Source organism: Coloeus monedula (assembly GCF_965178545.1).
Source record: "Coloeus monedula genome assembly, chromosome: 2".
NCBI classification, from domain to species: domain Eukaryota; kingdom Metazoa; phylum Chordata; class Aves; order Passeriformes; family Corvidae; genus Coloeus; species Coloeus monedula.
Window position 1 is genome coordinate 27,666,407 of NC_138782.1, and position 26,211 is coordinate 27,692,617.

Consider the following 26,211-nt stretch of genomic DNA (forward strand, 5'->3'; position numbering starts at 1 on the left):
TAGCAGCAGTGCTTCTACTGGTCCAAAAAAGGGTGTTCCAGATGCATGTGTGAAACACTTGATTTCTCTTTTTTTTTTCATCTGTTTTGATGAGTTTCAGGCATACAAGACATAATTAAAAATTTATAGAGCAGCAATTAACTTTTCACAAGTCTATGTAAAATGCAGCACAAATAGCAAATTAATGCTGTAAGCCACAGACTGATGAAGAGCTACAATATAATTTCAATTTTTTTTTAATTCACAAAGGAAAAAACTTACTCTTGAATTATTGGTATAAGTTGAGTGCCGAGATCTTCACAGTGAAACCATTTTTCAAAGAGGACATTAGTTGATTCTCCAACGTAGTATCTGATGAAGTAAACACATTAGTCAATCCTTTTATTAACTAACTGATCAGGCAGTTTCAGTCTTTTGAAGAAAATAGCAATTTGATGTTCTGTATGAGCAATTCTCAAGCCTGGTGTAGTTTATTCTGAGGAATGGCTATTGGGGAAAGCTTTCTGTTTCCCTGGTTAGGTGACTTGATGGGTGGGATGCTCAAACTTCTGTGGAGTGTCCTGTAGTTCTGTTGATCACAGATAAGTCACCAAATTCCTTCAGCAACCTTTCCAGATTTCATCCTGGAAATGATTGCTGCCATAATCTCTTGGGACCAATAACTTTTACCTTGGATGTAGTTACTGCAAAAAAAAACTGGACCCGACTGCCATTTCCAGTAACTGCTTCCACACACCTATGAGGTAAATACTCATATTTGAGAGAGTCAGCTTGCTTAATGCCCATGCAAGGGCTGATAAGAAAACAAGGTGGCTTATGGACTTGTTTGTGAAAAATAGAAGGTTTTCAGCTACAGTCACCCCTCTGAAGAGGAATTTAGTGCTTCACTTGCATTATTTTTTGTCTTAACAAATAAATAAATTTTGGTGAGGTCAACAGGTCGAGGTTGCTGTATGGAATCAATGTGGAACATCAATTGAATGAATCTATGGAACAGCAAATACAGAATTTACATTCAGATTTTTAAAAGACTGCCTAGACTGGCAAGGAATGATGATCCAGTACTGTCACTAATATTGACACTGGTTTTGAAAAGGTCCTGTGTGTTTTTTAGGTTAAAGTTACTGGAATGTGTGTCTGAAGAGGAAAACAAGACTTATGTAATTATCCTGTGCATATCTGCATGTTCTTGTCTGTCCTATGTATCTACACACATATTGTCCAGAAATTTTCTAAGAGCTCCCTGGCTCCTCAAGTTTTGCAAAAAGAGGATGCACTGAAGAAAGTAACAATATCTATACCTCCAATATGCAAAAAGCTGTGCTACCAGCACAAATTCTGAACACAGACAATCTACAGAGCAGGGAGGTGCTGAAAATGTCTTGTTTGGTAAAGTATCCAACAATATGACTAACATCAAATTTAGTTGGTTATGTACTTATTTGCCATAGAATTAAGATTAGCTAGATCATTTTTCTCATAGCACAAGACATGTAATCATTACTTAGGCTGGAACACTGGGGTAGTCTACTTATGCTTCACTTGCAGAGTAATCAGCATGCTGGGGGCTCTGATTTATGACTAAGGCTTGTAGACATGATAAATAATGGAACAGTACTACAGTATTAGACCTTGAGTCAGCATACTTCAAAGTGCATTATGATTCCCTCTTGTACAGTCTTTGCTGCAGGTGGCTGGTATTGAAAAAAGTATGAGAATATTAGAGGTTCTGGCTGTAAATTCCCCTCTCTCCCAGAAGCACACAGAGGGAAGGTAGCTTCAAAAGCATGACAAGATTGTTCACTTCCAAAACTTCGAGTGTCTTTATTTGTCACATCAGTGTGAAAACAAGGGCACTAAAAGCTGCTAAGTGATTTGTTTTCAGACACCTGATTAGGTATTTTGAATTGAGGATGTGTTAATTTCCACCTGCAAGCCATAAGGTAGTTTTTAGTTTAGTTTCTCCATATAAGCATTCCTATATTGGAGTGCAAATTTCTAAATCAGCCTGGATCCCTAAAAAGGCATTCAGCATTTCTCTCTCTCATACCGTTCACAGATTTCACATGATAGGTTAAGTTTATTTTACTTTACTATTTAAGTTCCTTTTTTACATTAATAATAACAATTTTTATCTAAATCACTTGCCATTTTTTTTTCTAGCTCAGAATATCTTTTAAATAATGTAAGTCCACGCAATGTACAGATCTGCAGTGAAAGGAAAATAAAAGAGAGAAGTGCATAGGTAAACAATGCTTTAAATGAAATGGACTTGTTTTTAGCTTGGAATTTAATCATGTGGATTTCTTGTCTTTAATGGTACCTTTCTTAGTTTCTTTCTGTAGCCTTTTTTGTTTGAATGAAAAAGTATGTCTTTCTAGCTCTGCCTACTTGCATTGTTCCTGTTGTGACACTGCCCATGCAACAATCAAAACTGTAGGTGAAAGGACAGGAACAGCACTTTACACGTATCACTGCAGTTTTAAGTCTTTACAAATTAGATAAACAGCTGTAAAGTTTGTTTAGTCAGTCATCTCTGGCTAATACCAAGACAGCTTTTCTAGATTGGCTAATGTTACTGTTGTGATTTGCCTTCTTAGACTTGTGAATTCCGTATGGACACAAAACAAAGCTTAGTTCTGCTCACACTAGAATAGAAAGCAAACCACTAACTTACGTGAAGATGTTGTTCTCATAAGGCAATAAAATCTAGGCAGAGGTGTGTACAATGTAGAGGGTCTAGCGGTGAGAAAATTCACTTTTGTTTCCAGCTTCCCACACATTTGATAAGAAAGCTGCTCTTCATCTTTTTGCTTTCAGTGCTTACAAAGGAATTAATATTCTGCTTGCCAGAACCAATAAAAAAAATCTTTTCTGTTTGGGTTGTTAGAGAGCTCTGAGATCTTTTTTAAAACTTACAGCAATAGGTAGCACATAAGATTCCTATAGCCACAACATGCATTTAAGACACTTCAAGATGTTCCTTGTTTAACTAAATCAAACATTAAATGATCTCTCTGTTTATATGTGTATAGATAAATAGATGTGTGGATAGAATTAGTACAAAATTGCCAGGGTGAATCTGCTAAATTAATAGCAAAGTAAAATAGAGTATTGTATTGATATGAGAAGTTAGTTTATTTTATGAATTCCAACAGAGTAGTCAATAGTTCATACTTCACCTTAGCCCATCAATTTCTGTTTTTAATCTTTCCCTCTCAACCACAAGACCCACAGTGTTTTCATATCTCTGAGGAGAATGAGGTATCCTGGCAGGTAGGAGGAACATCTGTTAAAAGAAATCAGAAAGCATCAGTGTCAGGAAGTTTGTTTTTTCCGTTGTCCTTTTCCTGCCCCTAAACCTGCAAAATCTTCTGCTCCTTGCCCCACTTTTCCCCTACTTTTTGTTGATCCTGTGTTGCTCCTTTGCAGCTACACCCACTGTGGTACCCACAGCCCCACAAACACTGTTTCTTGCTTTCTCTGTGACTGATGACACAGTGACTGCAATCAGTACTGCCTTGATGGAAGTCAAGTTTTCTCCTCCTGGTTTGATCATCATTGCTAGACACAATTGAAATGAAAATCTAACCAATTACTCATCTGAAATCTATAAACTGAGTGCAATTTCTGAGTAATTGAAATGGAAATAAAAACCCAAGTTTTTTGTCTGCTCAATAAAATGTGTAAACTAATCAGCCACGTGTATCCTTCCAACACAGTGAGCACCTCTGATTGCATGATGAGGAGTGCTATTCTCTCCGGAAATAATTAACAAATATGAGGGGCTATTTAGTCATGCAAGTGACAAAGTGAATAGGCAACATGTGAAGCTTATTACTGAAGTTTGAGAATAAACCCTTTCCTGGCAGCTCCCTGCACAGGAAGTTGGTAAGCCTGTATTCTTCACCACTACAGCTGTCCTTCCAAGGCTGCACAGTCACTGCAGTTTCTCTGTCTACAAAACTGAGCTAATGACAGTGCCTCAGCAGCACCAGTGTCAGTCTTTGCACCAAGTATTGTGTGCTCCTTCTCATTAGTGCTTCTCTTACATGCCAAGATCTCAGCCGGGCGTGCTCCTTCAGTACGAAATGTAATATCAGAACCTCGTAGTTGGAAAACATAGTTCTGTTTCTTCAGGCTTGAAAAAGTCATAATACTTCTAATGACATCAAGCTATTGGGTTTAACGTGTCTTCTATTATAGAGGCTGTCCTCACTAGACCTAATAATCCTTTCAAAGGCTTGAGTGCAGTCCAAGCTCGTGTCAATAACAACGAGTGGGAGTTGGAGTACATCTAACTCGTAGTAACACCCAGTATCTATTCATGCTCTCAGTAAAAGCACTGCACTCTATGCTTCAGCAAGTCTTCTACTACAACGAAAAATGGGATACATTTTATTAATAAATGGCTCTTTTAAAGCTGTCCTACTGTGGTGGTTGTAAGGGCTAGCTGTGAGGGCTAAAGAAGACTGAAAATATACAAATCATTTAAATTCCTAAGTTTAGGCAGTTTGCTTATTGGTGTGTGTGGGTGGGTAAGAGGTGTGTACCTGGCAATGTGTAAATATAAGACTGATCCAACTGAATTCACATGGCAGATCCCATGCAATGCAGGGGAATAAGAACTTCTCTCACATGTTCTGGACTATATGAATAGGCACCCCAGATGCTCAGAGAGATTTTTATCTGTATTGTAGGTTCCTATTATTTGCAGGAAATTTTCTATACTCCATTCAAGGTGGTGTTTGGTTTTTTTTTTCTTAAACCCTGATGTTATCTCTTGCACCACAGGGATAAATTGATTTCTAAATAATACATAAAACATTCATTTAACATACTTATGTACAACTATAACAGAAGAACAATCCTGTTTTACCTCCCCTTCTCGGATGACAACATCTTTTTGTTTCCCATTTTCAATTATCTTCAAACACATATCTCCTTGAACCTGGTAAAAAAGCTGAAGAAATAAGAAAATAACATTAAGGCATCTACTTCAAAACATTCTGTATTTTATATTCTCTGTATAAAGAATACATATATAAATATATTCAATTTGCAATTGCAAGTATTTGCAGATTTTTTTACTAACAATGACAGGCTTCTAAAGGCATCTGTTGCTTCTAAAAATGTTACAGAATATGTATTATTTTCATTATCTTACTAACAATTAACAAGCTATCCAAGAGGTCTGTAACAGCATATAGAGCTATCCTGTGCACCTAGTGGAATTCCACTGTGCTGGTTTTAGCCTTGGAAATACTTTTTGGAAGGCTCAGTAAAAGGGTTACATACAATGTGTGTATAAGGACAGAACCCCTGAACCCAAAATTCTGTCTTTGGTGACCTTTCCACAGCTGTTTTCAGACTAAAACCAGCTCTGCTTTGTGGGGGCTCTGAGGTGCTCAGGTCCTCATGTTTCATGACAGAACTGTGCTATGATCTGTAAGCAGAACTGTATCTTTGACCTGAACTAATGGGCACATTTCCCTTCAATTTCATACAGTGCAGAGCAATAATATTTCCAAAAGTCACTTCTGCCATGCTTTCCATGTTCTCTTTACCACATCTAGAAACTAGATTGCTAGTGCAGGTGAAGTAGTCTGAAATATGATTCAAAGTCAGAACTATAATGAAAAAACCCCTTATTTATAGCAATTCACTGCAATTTCAGCAAAATGAAAAATAAATAGGGGAAATAAGAAACCACTGAAGTATGCAAAAGCCCTGAACTAAACTCTTTGCAACATTAGAAAAGCTTAATTGATTTTTTAATCAATATTGTTTTTGAAAGAGTTTTGAAATATTAATACATGCCCCTGGAATTGAAGAAACACTTCTGTGAACATGAGAAAGAATAAATATGCTGCCAAGGGAACAAAACAATCGGCAGAACTGAAGATACACTGGAAAAAAGCTCATGCTGAGAGCTTTTACATGAGTGATAAGTTCACCTTGTGCCAGGGCCATCACGACAGATAAATTATAACTCTTATCTAGATGGCCACAGTGCTAGGCTACTTATCCTCGCTGCAGCCCATTTCCCTGTGTTCTTTTGCTCTTGTTTTCTTTGGTACTTCTGAAGAGCAGCACCCAATGCTACAGCAGCCCCCCTTCTATTGGGCAGGCCCAACTGCTCCCTGCACGACAGAGTGATTTGAGTGGGGAAATGACCTCTCCTTCAGTTCAAAGAAGACTCATCTAAGATTGTATGATCTCGATGGATTATCACACGGGCTGTGGGTCATATGGCGCTGATAATGCAGAATCTGAAAGATCATTTTGGCAATCTTGAGTTTTGGAGTGTTATTTCCCCTGCAGCTACTAGGGCAGCTATTACTGAACGCATGCACAGGACATGCAGATGAGGGAAAGGACAACAGAGTCAGAGTTTATCCTGTTTCTGACATGAATCATGAAGCTGAGCAATCTTTCTGGAAATGAAAAACTTGAGAGTGGATGTCAGCTATCCAGTTTGGAGGTCAAGCATCACAGTCATAAGAAAAGATTATAAACATTAAGTTATGAATTCGAAGAATTGTTTTGCAGTGGGAGAGGAGGAATGACGTGGGCTACATGTTGTCAATGAGAGTATTTTCTAACTGAATTTAAATAGTACCTTTCACTATAAATTATGGTCTATTCTTCAAAACTTTTTTTCTTTTAAATTGCCTGAATGCTTCAGTCATGCGTAAATCATCTGACGTAACTGTGATTAATACCAGTGGCAGTAATTACTGAATCTACTCCTTTGCTTATAATATAACCTGAACTTTTTCTCGAGAAAACTGTCAGCTATTTATCTCAGAGAGTTACAGGCCACACCCATTTTACAGGCCACTTTGGCAACACAGTACTGTCTTTTTGTTGGAAACTTATTTTTTCTAAATACTGACTGACTTTTGCCTTTTGGGCAAATCCAATGTTTTCCTAAGTCTCTCTTGGAAAAAAAATCAAGGCCTCAGTTAAAAAATTTGGGTGTATATCTATGTATATACACAAATATATACCCCTATATAGATAGGATAGTAATTCAGTAGAGTTCACGCTACTTGAAAATATAGGCTTTCCCAGCTGTACTGTTCTTACTGGAATAATCTAGTATCCATTCTCCCCAGCAGTACTAAAAACTGAGGAAATGTGCAATAATTCAGCTCTATTAACATTTTATTAATGACAAGGCCTCTTGTTACATGAAATGTATATATCTCTCCTTGTAGAAAAGCCTAAATTTGTATATTGCTGATGCATAATGGCTCACAATCGGGCATGAATTTGTCTTTTTGGGTGAAAAACATGTCTCAAGGAAGAAACAAAGTTGTTCACCAGTCTTTTTCTCCTTTGTTAAGGATAAATATGCTTTTTCATTAATTATTGTATCATCTTCCTTTTTTTCCTTTTCCAGGCTTTAGCATTTTGTTTAGTTTTCTGCTTACTGTGCGGCATATTCTCATTATGATTACACTAAAACCACCTCCTTTATTAATTCTCACCTTACCTCTAAAAGTTATGAGCCACCTAGAAGTGCTTCTTTGCTCCAAGTATAACATTATTTCATAACATTTCTCAATATGATCATTAAAACTGCAGATATACCTATGAAACTCAAATGAATACAACTTAAGACTGAGATTTTTTTCTTTTTAGTTTTAAAATTTTCCCTCAATTTTCTTTGCTGTAGGAGAAATACATCCTCCTTCCTTAGTCTGCTTCACCCTTTTTGATCATGCTTCAAACCTGTTAGTATTGTGCCTGCAGGAGAAGGCAGCGTGACCAATGCTGAATCACTCTCAAGTCTGTACAGGGATAATTCATTCAATTATGGATACTCATAGAATAAATTATGCTGGCATTTCTGGAGGCAAGTGGAGAAGATGCACAGTTAGGTATTCACTGTTTCCATCAGCACTGCTTCATCACTGAAGCTGCTTGTCTTGACAGAAGTTTCAACAGGGTAGTAGAACATGTGGATACTACCCCTTTAAAAAGAGCACTAACATCCTCACCATATTAATGTGGTGAGGATTGTTCCTTCATCTAGGTATGTGTGTCCTAGCAGAATAAACAAAGCATCTATAGGGGAAGAATACAGTATTTATAATTGGTCTGTATTGACTATCTAAAAAATCCAGAAGTCTATTTTATTTTATGTACAGCAGTGTATGTAATTTAATTTAGAGCCACCTTTGATATCAAACTCTGCCTAGACACAGGAACCCAGAGCTCCATGAGGGCTGTTATAGCTGACAGCTTATTTACAGACCTCTAAAGAGACCTGCAACTAGCAGGATACTTTAAGTTCTGACTGCTTCTAAAAGTGGAATTTGGGATTGCTCTGCCACTTCTGGGATTAGGCTCTGGCTTGGTATATCCTGGCTTGTACTGCTTGTCATATGGCTAAGTACTAAATTAATTTGCAGAGCAAATCAGATTCTGATGTGGGAGTAGAGCCTGGGTGTTCGCCAGACTTCAGTGGTGACTGATCTATTTGAGCACAGAAAAACAATTTTCTCCCTTTCTCATCACAAGGGTTTTTCAGTCACCAGAAGTCTGCAAGACAAATAGATAAGGAAGGTAGAGGAAAATATGCTGATATTTGTTGTTGTTGTTGTTGGTTTTTTTTTTTTTTTTTTTTTTTGTTTCCCTCTGCTCCTTTGCGTGTCATCTGTGAAACCTGAGTACTAGCCAAAACCCGTCCCAACAATCTCATGCAGCAAACTTACTTCTGAAGACAAAATTTCCTTCTGATGCAAAGGAAATTCAAATCATTCAAAGGAAATGCAAATCATTCTTATTACATTTTAATAGGAGCTTTGTTTCTTATTAAAATATTCCAAGAGTCTTCACCAGATGAATATGGATTTGAAATGTAAAGAAGCAAAAATGTTTCTCTCACTTTGTTGTGACTCATCAGATTTATTTGGGATGTAAGCACCATGAAACAACCTATTGGAAGGCTCACCTAGCTCACTTTCCCCTTGCTTTCAGACATCCACTATCCATACAAAATAAAAAGGGTGAATTGATCTGATAGGGAAGAGTTTCTCAAAAGCATGCTGACTAGAGAGCAGGATACACTAGAAGTGGTCAGTGTATTCATTTAAGCAGCTAATTTGTCAGAAGTGAGCCAAGTCTTACTTGTGGTGTCTGTGTGAGAGGGAGAGAAAGAGAAATCAAAAGCCAGGTTAGAAAACTCAGATGAATTGTGGCAGATGTGACCTCAAACCTGTATCATGTTTCGGAGCATGATGTTGTATCTCAGTCAGACCATGGAAATATGCTAGAAGAAGCTGAAGAGATTCACCAAGATGATTAAAGGAGGGGGAATTTCTGCTCTGAGAGTTCCCTTTAGGACTGCGGTGTAAGGGCTTTGGTCTGTGGGGCTGTGCAAATAATTAGGCACCTCTCTCCATAGGATACAACCTAGATGCTGAGAGCAGAAACTTAGGGTAAAATGCAGCACAATAAGAAGTGGGACTTCTAAACTCATGTGGGGTTTGTGCCAATGCAAATATTTTGCAGGTGGTAGATGAAAGGCTGGTTTGAATTTCTCTGCACAGAACTTCACTGTTTTATACAGACTCAACATCAGAATGTAAATTGTTAAGAAACCAAAGTCAGCTGAATCAAAGTCAGTTGGGATTCATCGTGTGTAAGTGATGGACTGAGGTGGGTAAAGGGACAGCACCCAGCTACTTTTGTGATCCTAGATTTAGCTGTTAGCATATCTTGCTTTCCCCCAAAGCAGCCCACACAATGCAGTAAATAAATTCTGAAATTCTTTTACTATAGCTAGGGTTTGTTATGATCTCTGTTTCTCTGTCATTAAATTTCTCCAAAATATATGGTCCCCTTGAGTTTTAATTTATTTCTTTGGAAGAAGGGTTTTATTTTTTCTACCCTCAGGTTTTACAAGTAAGTAAAAATGCAGTAAATACACCATGAAGCCTGTAGGCTATGTTAACACTGAAACTCTTCTTGTCACAAATGCAATGGTACGATGAAAAATTCAAGACAAAGCTATGTTGAGGACTGTTCCCTGCTACCTGGTAGCCAGTAGCTGTGAGGGGTTGAGCACAATGGCACATAGCCTCAAGCTGCACCTGGGATGGCTCAGATCGGATCGCAGGAAGAATTTCTTCATGGAAAGGGTTGTCAGGCATTGAAATGGCTGCCCAGGGAGGTGGTGGAGTCACCATTCCTGGAGAAACAACTGGACATGGTACTCAGTGCCATGGTTTAGATGACAAGGAGGTGTTCAGCCAAAGGGTGGACTTGATGGTCTTGAAAATGTTTCCCAACCTTAGTGATTCTGTGGTCATGTCAGGGCTGCCACAGGAACTTTCAGTGGCCTCATTAAGTTGACTACACAAGAATTGTAGTCACTAGTCCACGGAACCCAAAACTCTCTTGACAAATGAGGCACATCAGAATAACGATTCATTTGAAACCGTCACAGAACCCACTACGTAGCACAAACACTTTCTAGAAAGTTCTGCCAGTATTAGCTATATAGGTGCATTCTCACAGCACTTTTTTGCCACGTTCCAACAGAAGATGCATTTTCCAAAGCAATTTTTTCATTTTGAATGAGTCTGAGTTAGAGGCAGAGAATGTCTGAGTATATGTTTGCTGACTCTATCTCTGTTCTGATGGAGAGGGGTCCAAAAGGGAACTTTTCAAACAAGAAAAAGAATGAATATGACCTCCTGGTAAATTCCAGCCAAGGACTGTGAATGGTTTATCTCTTGTAAGGTGCAGCTTGATTTTGGTCTTTAAAAAACCTGTCTGATGGAAAACAATGCCTCAGATATGAGACAATTTCTGTGCAGAAAGGTGGCAAAGAAGTAGTGCACAGAAATTTAAGAAGGCAATGAAGCAGTACAGAGAAAACTAAGAAAGAACAAAATATAGGAGTTACTTATTTAGGAAATGCTTGCTTGTTGAGAGGAGGATAGAAATTGTGTTAGACTAGCTGTCATTTTAGCCTAAATGGCTGCTCAGGAGACAATTATAAAAGGCTTTGAAGAGTTCAAATCAAGCTTCTGGGTTTTTTTCTCCTAATTAGCCAGTCAGAACTAATCTTCCTGATACACCTGCATGTTAATGGCACCAGTAGAGAGCAGCTCAGGAGCAGGAGGATGCCCCTCAGCCCTTATCTCTGCATGCCAACCCTTTGCTGCTCTGAACTGCAGGCTTTCAAGCTCAAGTCGTGCCGCAGGACACACCATAAACTGTGTGATTACAGGCAAAAGACAGTGAGTGGACAGATATAAACAATCCTAAATTTAACTTTCTCTTCAAACCAACCCTTCTTTGCTATCAGAATACTCAGAGTAGAACAGCATCAGCTAAATTTGCCTGAAGGGTTTGTGGGTTTTCGCATTCGTGATTTGGCCTGCTGACAGTACGTCTATGTAGTCTGTCTTCAAATTATCACCCAGAATATAAATTACCCTTTTTCTGACAAAAAATTGAGCTGAACTTGGCTTTGAATGGTGTTTTTTTTAATCCCAAGTCTAATTTAGGAATATGCCCTTTTGCTAGGATACTCTCTACCTCACAATTCTTCTCTAATGAGAAACATGGTTCTGAGTTAGATCACAGGAAGGTGCAAATGTGTCTGATAAAAAGCTATGGTAAAATGCAATTAATAACTCTAATGTACCTCCATAAAACTGAACAAAATTGGCCCATATGTTAAACTGCTACATACTGATACTGCTTCTGATGTGTGTATTGCCAATTTTCCTGTGTGATAGGGTTGTTATGTTTCCATTTTTGGTTGCTGAGCAATTGTGGGAAGTTTACTATGTAAATGAGCATGTACTGATATGTAAAAAATCTTGTTTCCAGTTGAATTAGCAATAACATATCAGTATGCAACAGTAAATTAAAAATTATGCCTTTATAGATATGGCTAAATTTTTATATTGTTGAGGAGTCACATAAAGAGTTTATTAAAGGACAGGTCAAGTCATTTACAAATACAGGAACATCTTGCGACATTAAAAAAAGAAAAAAAAAAGTTAAATTAAATTAGCCTAACTTTCCTTTTAAGGAAGCCTAAGCAGCCTGATGGTCTGGTCCTGGGTGCTGCTCTCCCTGCACAGCCCATGAGAAGGGACACAGTGGAATGTGTTGGGTAAGCTGGCATGTGATGGACGCGCCTGTGCCCACAGCCACAGGTGGGCTGGGAGAAGGTGGTGACAATCCAACACAGGCAGGAGTCACCCAGGGATAACTCAGCATCTGCTCTTTAGAGCTCTGTGTTTGTAAGGACTACACACACCTGCACGCCACAGTTAGAACAAGAAATCACTGAAGGCTCTTGTGAAATGCCGGGCTGGGTCTGGGGAGAAATGATTCAATGACAAGTAAACAAACTTTTCTTTCCCTTCAAAAGGATTTATTGAAACTCGACCCACTTCTGCCTTGAACTGTACAGATTCTTAGGCTCGAGTTTCCAAAAGTACATAAAATTAGGTTGCCAAATGTCATTGGAATTACATGAAGTTAAATTATTCTGCTGAGAAGCAAGGCAAATTGTCTCTCATCCTGACACTTTTACTCCCAGGCCTCTAGTAACCACTTTCCATCAGGGTTCTTTCAGAGCCAATTGTGGACTCACAGAAGTCCCAAGGCCAAGCAGGCAATTCCAAGAAAAAGACAGTAAACAAAGTAGGTGTAAATTATTACAATTTTGTTAGGTTTCTACTCTTTATTCCTATATGCTGCATTTGACACAATGGTTGCTCACAACTCAAAGCAGTGGAATGGCTTTGAGCAAAGGGGAATGATTTGAAAAATATTTATAAAGACTCTATTTGTTACCTTTCCAAACTCGTATGTAATGAACAGTAAATATTACCGTATCCCGCAGCCATAGGGAGGAGGAGAGAATCCAACAGGCAGGAATTGTGCAGCAAGATTGATTTCTTTTACAAACTCTCTTATAGACTTTTTTCTTCATAGTCTAATTGGACAAAGGATCAGCCACCCCTTGGGGTGATTGGCTAAAATCCTAAAACATCCATTATCAAAATATTTTCCTACTGTACCGTAAACAAAGTTCGGCAAGGTCGCAGGTGTTCATGGTTTATAAACTCTGTGAATATCTTCTGTGAGAGAGAAAAGTATCCCATGGTTTAGAAAGAAGCAGGAAAATTCCTTGCAAATGGCATTTTTGTATCCACACATATATGAAAGCCGAAAAGCTGATAATTTAAAAAAATTTCTACTGAATTTTTGATTTTTGAATGTCAAAGTTACTTGTGAAATACAGATCAATCTTCTGCAACAAAACATCGCTTTAAAAATATCATTACCTTCCTAAAGTTCTGTTCCCAAATGTTGAAATGAGACACTTCGATGTGTCAGAACACTTTCTCTAGTTTCCTGTTGGAAATGAGTTATAGCAAAAGAGATCTGATCTCATGTGCTTGTTTCAAACAAAATGCACAGATGGTGTATGGTTCTGGTGAATGGTTCTGTTTAAGCCTATGAATAGATCTAATAAAAACAACATCACTGAGCCTGGCATTGCTAATCTGTGGCTGTAGCTTCAAAAGTAGCTGCATTTAATCATTATAGATCAATTAAATCAGAAAAAATATAAACGATCTATTGATTACCTCTTCTCCTTCTTCAATATGATAATCCTTCCTTTCATTTGGCCCTCCAACAAACATCACATTTAATTGATAGCGATGCCTAGAAAAGAAAGTGACAGTTTAAAGATATCGCTACTCATGATGCCATTTATTTTATTTTTTTTTTTTTTAATTCTATTAGGACAGTGAGTCAATGAAACCATGTTGAGTGAAAAGCAACATCCAGTACAAGAACTCCCAAGACCTTGGATGCATCTCTCTGCTCTGGCACTGTCCTGTTGGGTGACCTGAGGCCAACTGCCTCCCTCCTGGTGTTTCAATGCCTCCAGCTATGAAAAGGGGACAACAATAGCTGCCAACCGTGGAAAGAGCTTTGAACTGAAAAGATAAGGAATGTTACCTGAGAGACAGGAACTAGGAAAATGGCTTTTCAACCTGAGCTGATTATGTAAAGGTAAAACTCTTAAAAGTTAATAAAGGTAAAAACATACTTTTTTTCTCCCCACACTGGTAGAACTGCAAGAGATACTGAAGGTAGGAATTGCCAGCTAATTTCTGTTCTGCTTATACTGGCTTTGCTAAGCTGGAATAACATTATAATGGTTTCATTGTGGTTGTGGCTATTTCAGAAAAGGAGATTGCAGGCCATTTCTTAACCCTACCCCTCTTAAGAGCCCCAATGAGCATTTCTGTCAGCTATCACAAGGATTAGCTAACACCCCAATTACCTACCAGTCCACTTACACTAATAAAAAGGTAGCAGGTTTTCCTTTGCTAAAAAAAAAAAAACCTCAAAATCAGGCCTGTTAGCTGTGAATCAAAATTTGTTCTTATGCTGTTTGACAAGTGAACTGAGGTGTGTTAACCTCTGCTTCGCAATGAGGCAGTTCTGGGCAGTAACATAGAACCAGCAGGGCCATGATCCCCTGAAACACAGGGAATAACAACGTGTCCCTGTGTCAGGAGCTTGTAAGCCTTAATTGAGGGGCTGTTCTGAGTGGTTGCATGTACATATTCAATCTGCTACCATTATAATTTTTTCTTTAAAGAGTATTTAAATTATAATGACCAACAAAGTGGGGACTAGTAAAGCAGACATAGCAAGTAACAGTGACAAATTAGTTGGTCAAATAAAACTAAAGAATTAGAATTTACTGTTTTCTCTGTAGGAAGCTGAATATTTTACAGCACTGGGCTTCATAACTGTATCCTAAAATAATGAACTGAAATCTGAATTCTTTGTACCATGCAGATTTAATATTCATTTTCAACAGCACACTGCAGTATTTCTGCATTAATGAACTCTTCTACTAAAGAAGGGCATGATGACCCAAACAGTAGCAATACAGCTAATAATGAAATAAATGAAAATCAATCCTGAAGAATAAAATAAGAGAGAGGCAATCTGTGGGTATCTTGTAGTCTACCTGTTAAGACGGGTTAAGTTTTCTATATAAGCATTCAGTTTTGTTATTAGTTCACTAAGTAAAAGTGAAATACTGCTTTAAAACAATTACTGCTTAACTTCTTTATTTGGCAAATCTACGATTAATTCTATTATCTCATAGATTTACCTTGGCTCTATATAATAGACAGGCTATGGGTTAATCATTCAATCACTAACAGATATATACTGACACCATCAAAAGATTCCAGCTATGAAATATGAGCAGGAACTCCAATAGGTAAGTTTGTCCATCTTGCTAAATAAAGTTATCCGGTTAATATAGTTGCATTAAGCTAAGGAGAAATATCATAAATAAAAGCAGTTTCAGTTAAGACTGACAAAATGCAGTTAGAGTACTGTAAAGGTTCCAGGGATGAGAAACTTACTTGACTGTACTATTGTTAGAATGAGGAGCTAACCAATGGACTATTAAGTTTTCTGTACTCTTACATTTCTCTTCTTATCCACATAAAGAAAATGGTACCAGCAGGTAACCCTTTAAAAACATAAGACTACAAAGAATCAGATGGTCCATGACCACACTTAGGTGTCCTTTAGGTAAGCATCATATTCTGAACTCAGAAGAAAAGCTTTAGAAGTACCTTTAAAAATCAGCTATGTCAAGGGGCTTGATTTTGCACTAATTGCTCATTGTTGAGATTAAAAAGCATTTAAACTAGCAAGATAGTGTCATCAAAATACAATGTCAGAGCTGGAATTTAATTAGATGTATCGTTTTCTTACTTTGGTAAAACTCTGGCAGTAATTCAGGAATTGAGGTTCTGTGTTGAAATCCCAAATAGGTATTTAAAAAATTTGATCCTCTCAAATGTATGGAACACAAGGTTATCAAAGCCTGAAAGCTGTAGTAACTTTAGATACCAAAAGCCCTACTGACTTGCTGTGAGACCTAGTTTCTAACTGTTAATTCTCCCTTGAAACAAAGGCTTTAAGTTACTTAAATGTTTTGAGGTGGTTGCCTTCCAATGAGGCAGTAGGACACAGTGAGAAGATTGCCTTATACATCTCTATTCAGCATGTAAAGGATCAAGCCTTTGAAAAAAATTTGAAAATATATTAGTTGCTTCTTGGAAAATCACCTAAAACATTTTGGAAATTCTTGAAAGCATTTAGGTAGCACCAGGAGCGGGTAATGGCAGACTCAAAATCCATGCAGTAGATGGTTTTACTCTCCTTCTACATAGGCTAACGTCATGTTGGAAAAATTGTGGGTTTTTTAACTATGCCATTTTTATCACAAGAAATGTTTCTTGTTTCACTGTAACTTCTTAAAATGTTTATGGGGATGATCTCTGATAGATGTCACATTCCAGATTTACTCAAGATTTACACAGAACTACTGGTAAGCAGTACAGAACAGTGCAGTAATAACAAAAAAGGTTCATCCTATTGATGAGGAAAAAACCACGTGAATATTCCATAAACGTATGTCAGAGACTGAAATATTATAGCTTATGACTTACACATTTTCTTAAAGGACTTTTAAAACTTTATTCCAAAAGCTGCAGAGAAGACTACCACACCCTGAATGGGGCCCTGAGGCCTGACACCGCTCGCTGATGAAGATAAGATGAAGTAACAACTCAGGGCTGGGGACATTCACTGAGCACAGGCTTAACACCTCCAAGATGAGGACCACAGCCCCAGGGCTATCAGCTGCCAGGCTCCCACAGACCCTCGAACCAAGGGGTGGAGGGAGGAGAGGCGTTGGGTATCTGGGAAAAGCCTCTGGTCAGAGGTGCCGTGACTGCCCATCCTCCAATTGTGCAGAGGAGCCCAGCTGAGGGGTCCTCACTGCGGGGAGAAGCTTATCCACAGCAGAAGGGGTGACATGGCCCATCACAGGAGCTCCCCTCAAAGGGGTCCCCAGACCTTGCCCCAGAGCCCCAGAGATGATGCAACAAGACCCTCAGTGTTGCAAGGGACAGTGTGTCAAGCTGGCCCCTGCAGGAGGGGGCATTCCCACCTGGCCCACAGTGTATATTAATCCACAGGATTCTGCACTCTTGGGCGTGTGGCAGCGTGTGGCGGTGTGGCCACAGTGGCTACAAGGGACCCTCACCACCAGCAGAGCAGATGGAGGGGAGCAAGAAGACGTCATTGGGACCCTCGGATGGGTGATCTGCTTCCACCTAACCCCTGTCACCTCTCCCTGTTCCCCCACCCCCCACGCACACTTCTTTTCTCCATTTCTTTCTTTCTTTTCTCTTTCCTTCTCTTTGCCTCTTTTACTATTAAATAAAATATATCAATTTTTTGGCATCAACATCTAACCTCGTTTGGTTTTAATCTCGTTTCTGGGAATATTTTGAGCCTTCTAAGTTCTTTCCGGTTTATGCACAGAGACTTGGCTTTCTTTGCTTTTCTGGGTTTAAACCGGATCATAACAATGTAAAATACTAAAATTTTCCCATTATCATTGATAAGCTTCAGAAATGAATATGCTTTATAAAATGCTTCCTAAATCCATTCTGGAAATGAAAGAAATGAACGCTTGTAATGATTCAAGTTTCAGAATTTTTCAGTTCTACATCCAGCTGTAGTTTCAACACAGACATGGCAATAAGGATGTACTCTTTACCTTTTCTTTGTCTTGTAACCATTGCTTTGAAAAGTAACCCTTGCACCAGTGAATGGAAATTAATATCACTGATACATTACTGCCCATTCAGCTTTTCATTAGAGAGAGCACTTAAGGGTAGGGCAAGAGGTATATTTTTTTTTACTTTAATGATTAAAATTGTAAAGAAAGAGGGTTTTTTAATTAAAATGAAGAAAATGCTTTTTAATTTCTTTATAAAACCAGAATCTATATCACTCCTTAGGGAGAATACCTTCTAATGAAAGCTTTCTGCATACAGAGTTTTAGAAAAAGTATTTTGTCCTCAGCTTCACTGACAAAAGAAATCCTTGTTAATATTTTGACTAGAAGGTGCCACACATTGGATAATTTACATTGGAATTTGTTCACGAGCTTTGACACAGAGAATATGTATGGTGTACATAACAACGGCATTAACACCTACACTTTTTCTTATATTAGCTGTCTCATTCAGAATACTGTAAATGGCTGTAAACTGCCTCTTCAGCCTCCCTGCCCTCCTGCCTTGACAGCTCTGGAAATGCCCTGGAAACCTTCTCCTCAGGTGCCCCGGCCCTTCCTTTCTCCTTGTTTTTCAGTGATATATCCTTCTGGTTTTGATTTCTCCTGCAGCTTTGGCTCCTCTGTGATGTTGGAAAGATTCTTAGCAGCTTGAGCTACTTCAGTTTGTAATTTGGTTTTATATGTGGATGTGATGCCATTTCCTCTGATTTCTAGGAGTTTGTTGACACAGACCCTGACACAAATTCTCTTAACTTCTCACTGCCTACAAGAGAGTTTGAGTTGAGGCAAGTATCTTGTATTCAAACTGATCTTTGCAGCTTCTGATGAGTTACTGCAAATCAGATTTCACTCACTTTCTGTTTTTTGGAACAGCACTCTGGTTGCAGTCTGAGAACTACAGTTCCTTATAATCTTTACCATGTATGCATTGTTGCAGCTCCCTGTAATAACTAGTCATATTTGTATATCTAGTAACTTGGTAAAAAAAAAAAAAATCTTCATTTACTTACATAAGCTTATTGCAAACGGGTGGCAAAAAGGCAGTTTTGTTTTCTTCTATCCATTTTCTTACATTCACAAGAAGCTCCATGGGCCCAACAGCTATGAAACTTTTGCCTGAGATATTAAAATTTGTAGAGTCCTTCTTCTGTGAGCAAACTGCCTGTGATTATAACCCCAGTGCTCAGGGGATTGGCTGGTACAAGAGGTGTCTTCAGGCTTTAGTGTCAAAGGGGACAGGTCCATCAGCCAAAGGTTACTTCGTAGAGAGTACTAATGCTCCAGCAGCTTGGCTAATAATTGACTAGTGTGTTTAAAATATGTATTTTTATTGGAGACTGGGTTTTGCCCACAGGGGGCTTCTTAATTCTCTTTATTGCATCAGCTGGAGTGTGTACGTTACCTTTCTACAAAAATGACTTGTTACGTGGAGTCAGAAAAATGGGCAAGGCTAGTGCATTCACCCCTTTCAAGTCTAATATAGAACCTCCCTTCAACATTCTGAGGCTGAATGAGGTATGCACATTTTTTTGAAAATACTGGGATCTTCTCCTGCCAAACAGCCAAATTACAGATGTCTCCTGCATTTGTAAGACCAAGAGCAGCTGTCCATAAATGCTCATTTTAATTTGATCCACTCTGCCAATGTTATAGCATGGCTTGTGGGAGAGCTGACCCTGATTCTGTCATGCCCTTTGGGAAATTGCAGCATATTGCCATCAAATTGTCAGGCAAACAAGAAACTGAGAAGAAACAGACTTTCCAGATCTTTATTACACTTTATTCCTTCACAAGTTTCTGTTCAACATCTACACAGTTGCTACAGGACTGCTCACTCTGTTCCCTGCCACCCCTGTTGGTTTAAAGAAAGAAGTCTATAAACATTTTTTCAGACTCCAAACACATGAAATGGATGGGTAAACAAAAAAATCCCAAGACATTACAGTACCTTAGCACTTTGCTCTTGACATATCTTAGTCTTCCACTTTTAATCTACGCTGTGCTTGGTGGGTGAATGTGTACAGGTATGAGGTGGTAAAATGATCCAGTTAAAAGTGAGTAGTACACTCTCCATGGCTCGCACATATGAGCAGTGCAGCTACAGGACTGAAGATTCAGCATGATGAGCAGTACAAAACTGGGGGTTCTTTAACTTGCATGGTTGTAATTTTCCATCAGAAAAAAGCAATGGAGTGTGATTTTGAACGAATACTATGCTTTTATCAAGTATTTGTGACTCTGTTTTACCTTCATCTCTATCACTTCTTTGCAGTTTAGTTTAAACTCATTAAGTAATTTATAAAACAGGAAAAAAATCCATTCATTTTGGGATAAAAAAAATCCACATGTGGATTACAGTTCCACTGTATTAATACAATCACAATGGGACCAGCAGTAATTTCCTGTGAAATAAACCCAAAGTAGTTATTATTTCATTCAATTACAAAACACCACCACCACATTATTTATTTAGCACATGAAATTTCTACCAACAGAACAGGTTGAGACTCCACCACACAGAAAACTCCTAAGGCCTGTTTTTGGACATACAGACACATACATTTTGGTAGTTTTTGTTCTGTAGGCTGTTGGCAGTTCTGTATTTAGCTGTGAAGGAAAGAGAGCTTCTATTTAAAATGCACTTTCACTTAGGGGATTATGACCTAGACTGGCAGGACTGGAGAAGTGAAGACATTTTAGTTAATGATCATGGCCTTGCTCTACCTAATCATTAGTAACTTGCAGTACAGAGCATGACTCCATTTGGTGGGCACGAAAGCCAAGAGAATCTCCAGAGTCACAGCAGGAAAAAAACAGATCCAGGAATTGATTGAGCCAATCCTGTTCATCAGAGTTTTGAAGTGCCAGTTTTAACGGCAGGGCTTTTGTCCACAACCACTACTCTAATCCCTAGTCTCCACTTTTTCCACCAGGCAGAATACAAGGTACTATTACCTGCAGAGAAAACTCTCTCAGTTGCAGGCTCATAAATCCATTTTGTGGCTGGAATGAAGTATGAAAACCTGACAGTTTTCAAACCTACGCAGGCAGGAAACAAAGTTCACTTAGAAAATTTACCATTAATACAAGACTAAGTCTATTATCACAGGGTAGCATTTTCTGCAACCTTCTGAAAATCAGCAGTTGAAAAATGAAGTTAATTGCCTCTTCATGCATATAATGGTGGGGCTACGAAATTATCTGCATGGCGTGAAAGGCTATGAAACTCTACTTCTGTGAAGCGTATTGGAGATGCAAAGAAAAGAACCAGCGTTGCAATCTCTGTGAGACCCAAGCAAGTAACTACATCTCATACACCTCAAGAACTGATTAGGGCCTCGATTTTACTGGCTAGTCTGCTTCACGATGGCTCTTCACATCCCTCAAAGCCTGTTCCAGCACCTGGGGTTTCTGTTCTCCCTTTTGGCTCTGATCCTTCTTTCTATGCAAAGGTAAGGACTCGATGTGTAACCTTTTGCTGCCAGAGAAGTGCAAGAGTACTAAAGCACAAAACTGCTACATGAAAACAATTCTTTTTTTTTGCATTGAGGGTACAAGAAAAAAGTATTAGTGGAAAAAACTGCATTTAGGACAACACTCTATTCTTCTACTTTCCTCCATCACCAGACCTATTAGAGACTTAAATTCACAAGCTTATGTCCAGCAAGAAAAGTATGTTAACAAAAAACCACAAGCTGAATATTGACACTGGGTCATATGCTTTAACTACAGTCTCCATACTATTATTTTTTGTTTTGCCCCACAGCAATCTTTATGTGGTACAGAATATTTTGTTAGCATAATGATGCACTGTTAAGGGTAATGAAAGCTGCTGCCATTTTCTGGTATGCCATACATATACCTATGTGACGATGGGAAATTTCTCTTAAGAAATGAACTGCCAATTCTCTTCTTCTCCATGCCAGCCACCTTCATCAAGGGTCACATAGAGCAATTGTGTGCTACTTCACCTGTCAATGGTGTATACCAATGAAATATATTTTAGGTAATGTCCACAGTAATAGTACCAACAGCAGAACAACTTTCTTGGCAAGTGAGAAGCACCTCCTCGCCATTGAGAAAGTGTCAGCTCATTTACCATGGGGATCATGGGGAAAAAGAGGTAGTGGAGTCACGGTTGGGTTAAAAAAATCTGATGAAAATTATGTTTACTATCTTCTTGCCACATAGGGTGGGACAGATCTGACTGCAGAATAAACCCATGCTAGAGGTATACTTTAACACCACACATGTAGTGTTGAAAAAATGCTTGTTTTGAGAGTGCCAGGCATCCCCTGTGCTGCACACCGCGGCAGCGCTACAGACATAAACATTTAGTTCCCTGGCAGTAACCGGTCACTCTTCCCTGCGGCCTGGTTCTGAGCACGACCGAAGGCGCACCATCTCCTCACGGCTGCCCATGAGCGTGAGGCTGAACTTCACTGACCCAGCGGCCAACGCCTTTCACCGAAGGCCGTCATGAGGTTCGGTCCCACACGATCCGGGGCCCGGCTCCGTCTGTCTCGTCCCCGGAGCACGGAACTGCGCAGGCCGCTCCCGCTGGCGGCGGCCAGCTCTGCTGGGGGCGGTCAGGCCGCGCCGCTGCCGCCCGTCAGCTGCCACCGCGGCCCGGCCCGCCCCGCCCGCCGGCGGAGGGGGCCGGCCTCTCCCGCCGCCCCCACGGCCGCCTGCCTGCCCGCCCAGCGGGGAGGCCCGGGCGGGAGAGCTTTGTGCGGGCCCCGCCGCCGCCGTCGCTCGCTTCCTTCCCTTGCTCGCGGGCGCCGCCCTCCCCGAGTGGTGCAGCGCCCACCAGCTCCGTCCTGCCCTTCCCGCACCGCTACCGGGGTAGCGTGGCCCGGGCAGGGAACCGGGTCGGCCCTGGGCCGCCGCTGAGCGTGGGGTACGAACGGGGTTTTGCTGCCCTTCCCCCGCCGGGGCCGCGCGAGCCCTTGATAAACCGTTCGGGAGGAGTTGGTGTCAGGGCTCCAGTGGCGCAATCGGTTAGCGCGCGGTACTTATACAGCAGTACAAAGCCGAGCAATGCCGAGGTTGTGAGTTCGAGCCTCACCTGGAGCACACAGCTTTTTGGGAGAGAAAACGGGCTTTTTTTGGGACTTGACGGCGCTCCGGAGGGAGGAGGACAAACGTGCCGCGAAAAATTATGCAGCCGTGGCGGCAGCGTGGGCCCCCTGGAGAGGGGCACCCCGCGGCCGGGAAGTGGCTGCCGCGGTTCGCACCGGGAGCGCCGGTGCCTCATTGCCCCGTGGGGGTGTGTGTGTGCCTACAGGGACTTGTCCCCGCCCGGGGAGGGGGCAGGTTTCACAGCACCCTGTCCCTGCACGGTGACAAAGGTGTTCCTCCTCAGAGCTGCTTGTGAGTGAGAACTTGCAGGAAATAAAGGTTATTTTATACCCTATTCCGTATGGACTGCAAGTAAACACTTGACTGGTGTGATCCCCACAACCGAGTGGTGACTACATTCCTCCATTTTGCCTCCTTTGGTGGTGACAGTCTTTGTAACTGCTCATCACCTTGGTAATGCTTTACAAATGAACGCACTGCAGCAGGAAGGAAAATAATTTCTGGCTTCACCACTTTAGAAAGGCAGCAGGGCCATAAGAAAAGGGCAGCTCCCTAATGGAGAAGGTTGCAGGACACTTCCTGGATGTGAAGGCCTAGATCTTGTGAACTGCCCTCTGCATCCAGTCTGCTGCTTTCACAGTGCAACTCCTACCAGAAAGTTCAATGAGGCCCCCAAGGTCATGCAGGCAGAGGTGCCTCTATTGCCCAAATCAGCCCTTTATCTGTACTGCAGGCATTAACTCCCTGAAGTGCCACTTTAAGGTTTTTCATTATCCCTTCTTCTGTCTTCTGGTTAACACTTTGTCCCCTCTGAATTTTGCATTAACTTCACTGCTTCCAGTGCCAGTGTGGTACTCCCTGAAGCAGGTACCATACTGGTATAAGGAAGTGTAAGTCAACAAGAGAGATCTGTGACGTATCAAAGAGTGAATAAAATTAATCTTTTACTTGCAGTTAGTTTCATGTTTTCTTCTTCATGCCGAGATAGCCGTGTCCCAGTGCTGCGGAGTACAGACAGTACAGAGAAGTATTTGCACAAGTACTGGGAATATTAAAAAATAAAAATGCTCCTTTTGTGTAACTGGGGGAAAAAAAACCCAAACCACAAATCCTTAGAAGGGGGAGAGGGATTCCATTTCTTGGACAGAGACCTCTTAAGAAACAGTGGGGACTTCCTTTCCCTTCCACGGTGTGTCTCCAGGAACAGGCAGCAGCTCCTGCACCCTCTCGCCAAGGAGGAACTGCTAGTTTGACATTTGAGCTCTTGCTCTGGCGTACTGGGCGAGTGATTGTACAATTTTTGCCGCATTTAGGGTGCATGAAGCAGATGTTGTTTGTTGCCTCCACAGCTGTTTTGTGACGTTCCTCTGTGGTGCCAGAGAGCAGCCAGGATGTGCAGTGGGAGCCATACAGTGCTGTGACCTTCTCCACAAGATCTCCTTCATCCCCTTTAGCCTTTACCTAGGCTTTTACTGATTTTTGTCTTGACTCTGGAAATAAAAGTAAAAAGAAACAAAAATTACTACTTGAGGTGACGCTTGTTTGCGTTTCTGCCCCTCCTGATGAGCAGACACCTGTCCCTGACACCCAAAGGGCAACATATTCCAAGCTGGGCATTTCACACTGAAAATCATGCTAAATCAGGACAATTTACGTGGATTTACTGGAAATCCCAGTAAAATGAGAATGTTATTTATCTAATGGCTGTTTACAACATAAAATGAACGGCTGCCAAAGCACGAGGCCTTCCTGCAGGAGGCAGGGCTGTGAGGTGAGGTGAGCCCTGGTGCAGCCGGCTGTGGGCTGGCAGTGGGGGATCTCCTCCCACCCAACCCATGGCAGTGCTGCAGCGGGGCTGGCACCAGGGAGGGCATGCAGATCCCGGGTGGGAAGGGTGTCCTGCTGGGGTGAGGTCAGTGATTCCGCCTCATTCCCTTCCCTGGGGGCTGCCATGGGGAGGCAGAGGAGGCGAGCCGTGTGCCCCTGGGTAGGGTTGAGACTCGGACCCGGGCAGGGTTTCTCCAGGGTGTGTGAAGAGCCTCTTGTGCCGTGCTGAGCTGGGCTCCAGCTTGGCCGCAGCAGCTCTCATGAGGTGAAATGAGGAGGGCCCCAGCCTGTTGCTTGCATTTGCAACTTTTTCCTGAAAATTGGGTGTCTTACAGGCTTCTGAGAAGAAAGAATCTTTTTATTATGTTAAGTTGTCTTTTTATTAGGCTTTTTGGTTCTGATTCTCTAATGCTACTTGGCAGCAGCTTATGCATAGAAACATGTATATATTTATGTATACTGGTATATGTGGGCATAAAGACACCTTCACACTATTATGGGAGAGTTCCCAATGTCTGCATGTAAGCACTAGCTTATTTTCTAAATCTTTAGTGTAGCCACGTGATATATTTGGAAAACACCTGTGTGTGAGGGATGCAAAGTGCCAGCTGCACTGTGATCTAGGGAGAGGTAATCCCTCCTTCCGTCTTCCTCCTCTTCCCCAAATAGTAATGTGGTTCACCTGTGCCTCATTTTCCTTTTGGAAGCCAACTGCCAGAGCTTGTGCTCCTTGCCTGAGTCACTGCCCAGTGTTCGTCACTGCCCTCGTAGGTGGTAGCCAGGGGAGCCCTGGTCTCAGCCTGCTGTCACCTGGCAAGGGGCTTTTATGGGCCCTGGATGCTCCCAGAAGTGCATTCAGGAGGAAAGACTTCCCCATGGTGAGTCTTCCACTCTGCCTGGCTTATCTAGGGGCCTGCCTCTTTCGGCCTCTGTGTCTCTGTTACTTTGCCTGATGTGGGTGGCATGCTTGCAGGTTTGGATCTCCCAGACTCTGAAATTCTTCCAGAATTCGTTATAAAAAGGTCTTGCTTCTTAAAATTTGTGTTGTATTTTGTTAAATGTTGAGTATGGACTATGAGTGCTCTACAGGCTTATTCTGCCTGCTCTGAGTTCCCACTGGCTATAGAAAGAAAGAAGGCCTGCATATAGGTATAGGAAAGCTTGATGTGTGCTGCTTATTGATGGAAGGAGAATTTTCAAAGATGTAGCTCTTGCCTGATCTTGGAGGACTAATAATGATCAGGCTAGGGAGCAGGGTTTGTGTTTATCCCTGTATGATCCTGCTCAAACAGGGAGTCCCACTGCAATGGCAGGTGTAGGATTAAAAAGGAAAGGCTTGTGCAGGATAGACCGTCCTGATGCTTATTTCTATGAGTGGCAGCTCTTGTCTCTGGCACATTAGTACGGTTGTGATTGTGAGGTTCTGAAGTGTTTGCTTAAATTAAGTTACTTTAAATATAAAAGTTTGTAATCTTCCCTAATATTAAGGGTTGCATATCCTAAAAAAATCCTATCAAAGGATTGGCCTACCTAATATTTTATTCAAGTCATAAGGACTCGGCCTACCTAATTGTTATGAAATCAAAGTAATAAATACTTACAGTCTTTGCAAA

At 40.8% G+C, this 26,211-nt stretch overlaps 1 protein-coding gene across 1 annotated transcript in view; it reads right to left on the reverse strand.

Annotated features, from left to right (window-relative positions):
• HAAO (3-hydroxyanthranilate 3,4-dioxygenase) overlaps positions 1-18,779 on the reverse strand; it is a gene marked incomplete at both ends in the record, with an annotated part of 34,400 nt that extends 15,621 nt beyond the window's left edge. The window contains 5 exons of the mRNA XM_082303432.1: positions 262-351; positions 3,183-3,289; positions 4,880-4,963; positions 13,638-13,716; positions 18,700-18,779. Coding sequence (XP_082159558.1) covers positions 262-351; positions 3,183-3,289; positions 4,880-4,963; positions 13,638-13,716; positions 18,700-18,779 — 440 coding nt within the window. The remainder of the gene's footprint in view (positions 1-261; positions 352-3,182; positions 3,290-4,879; positions 4,964-13,637; positions 13,717-18,699) is intronic.
• Positions 18,780-26,211: the final 7,432 nt, after the last annotated feature.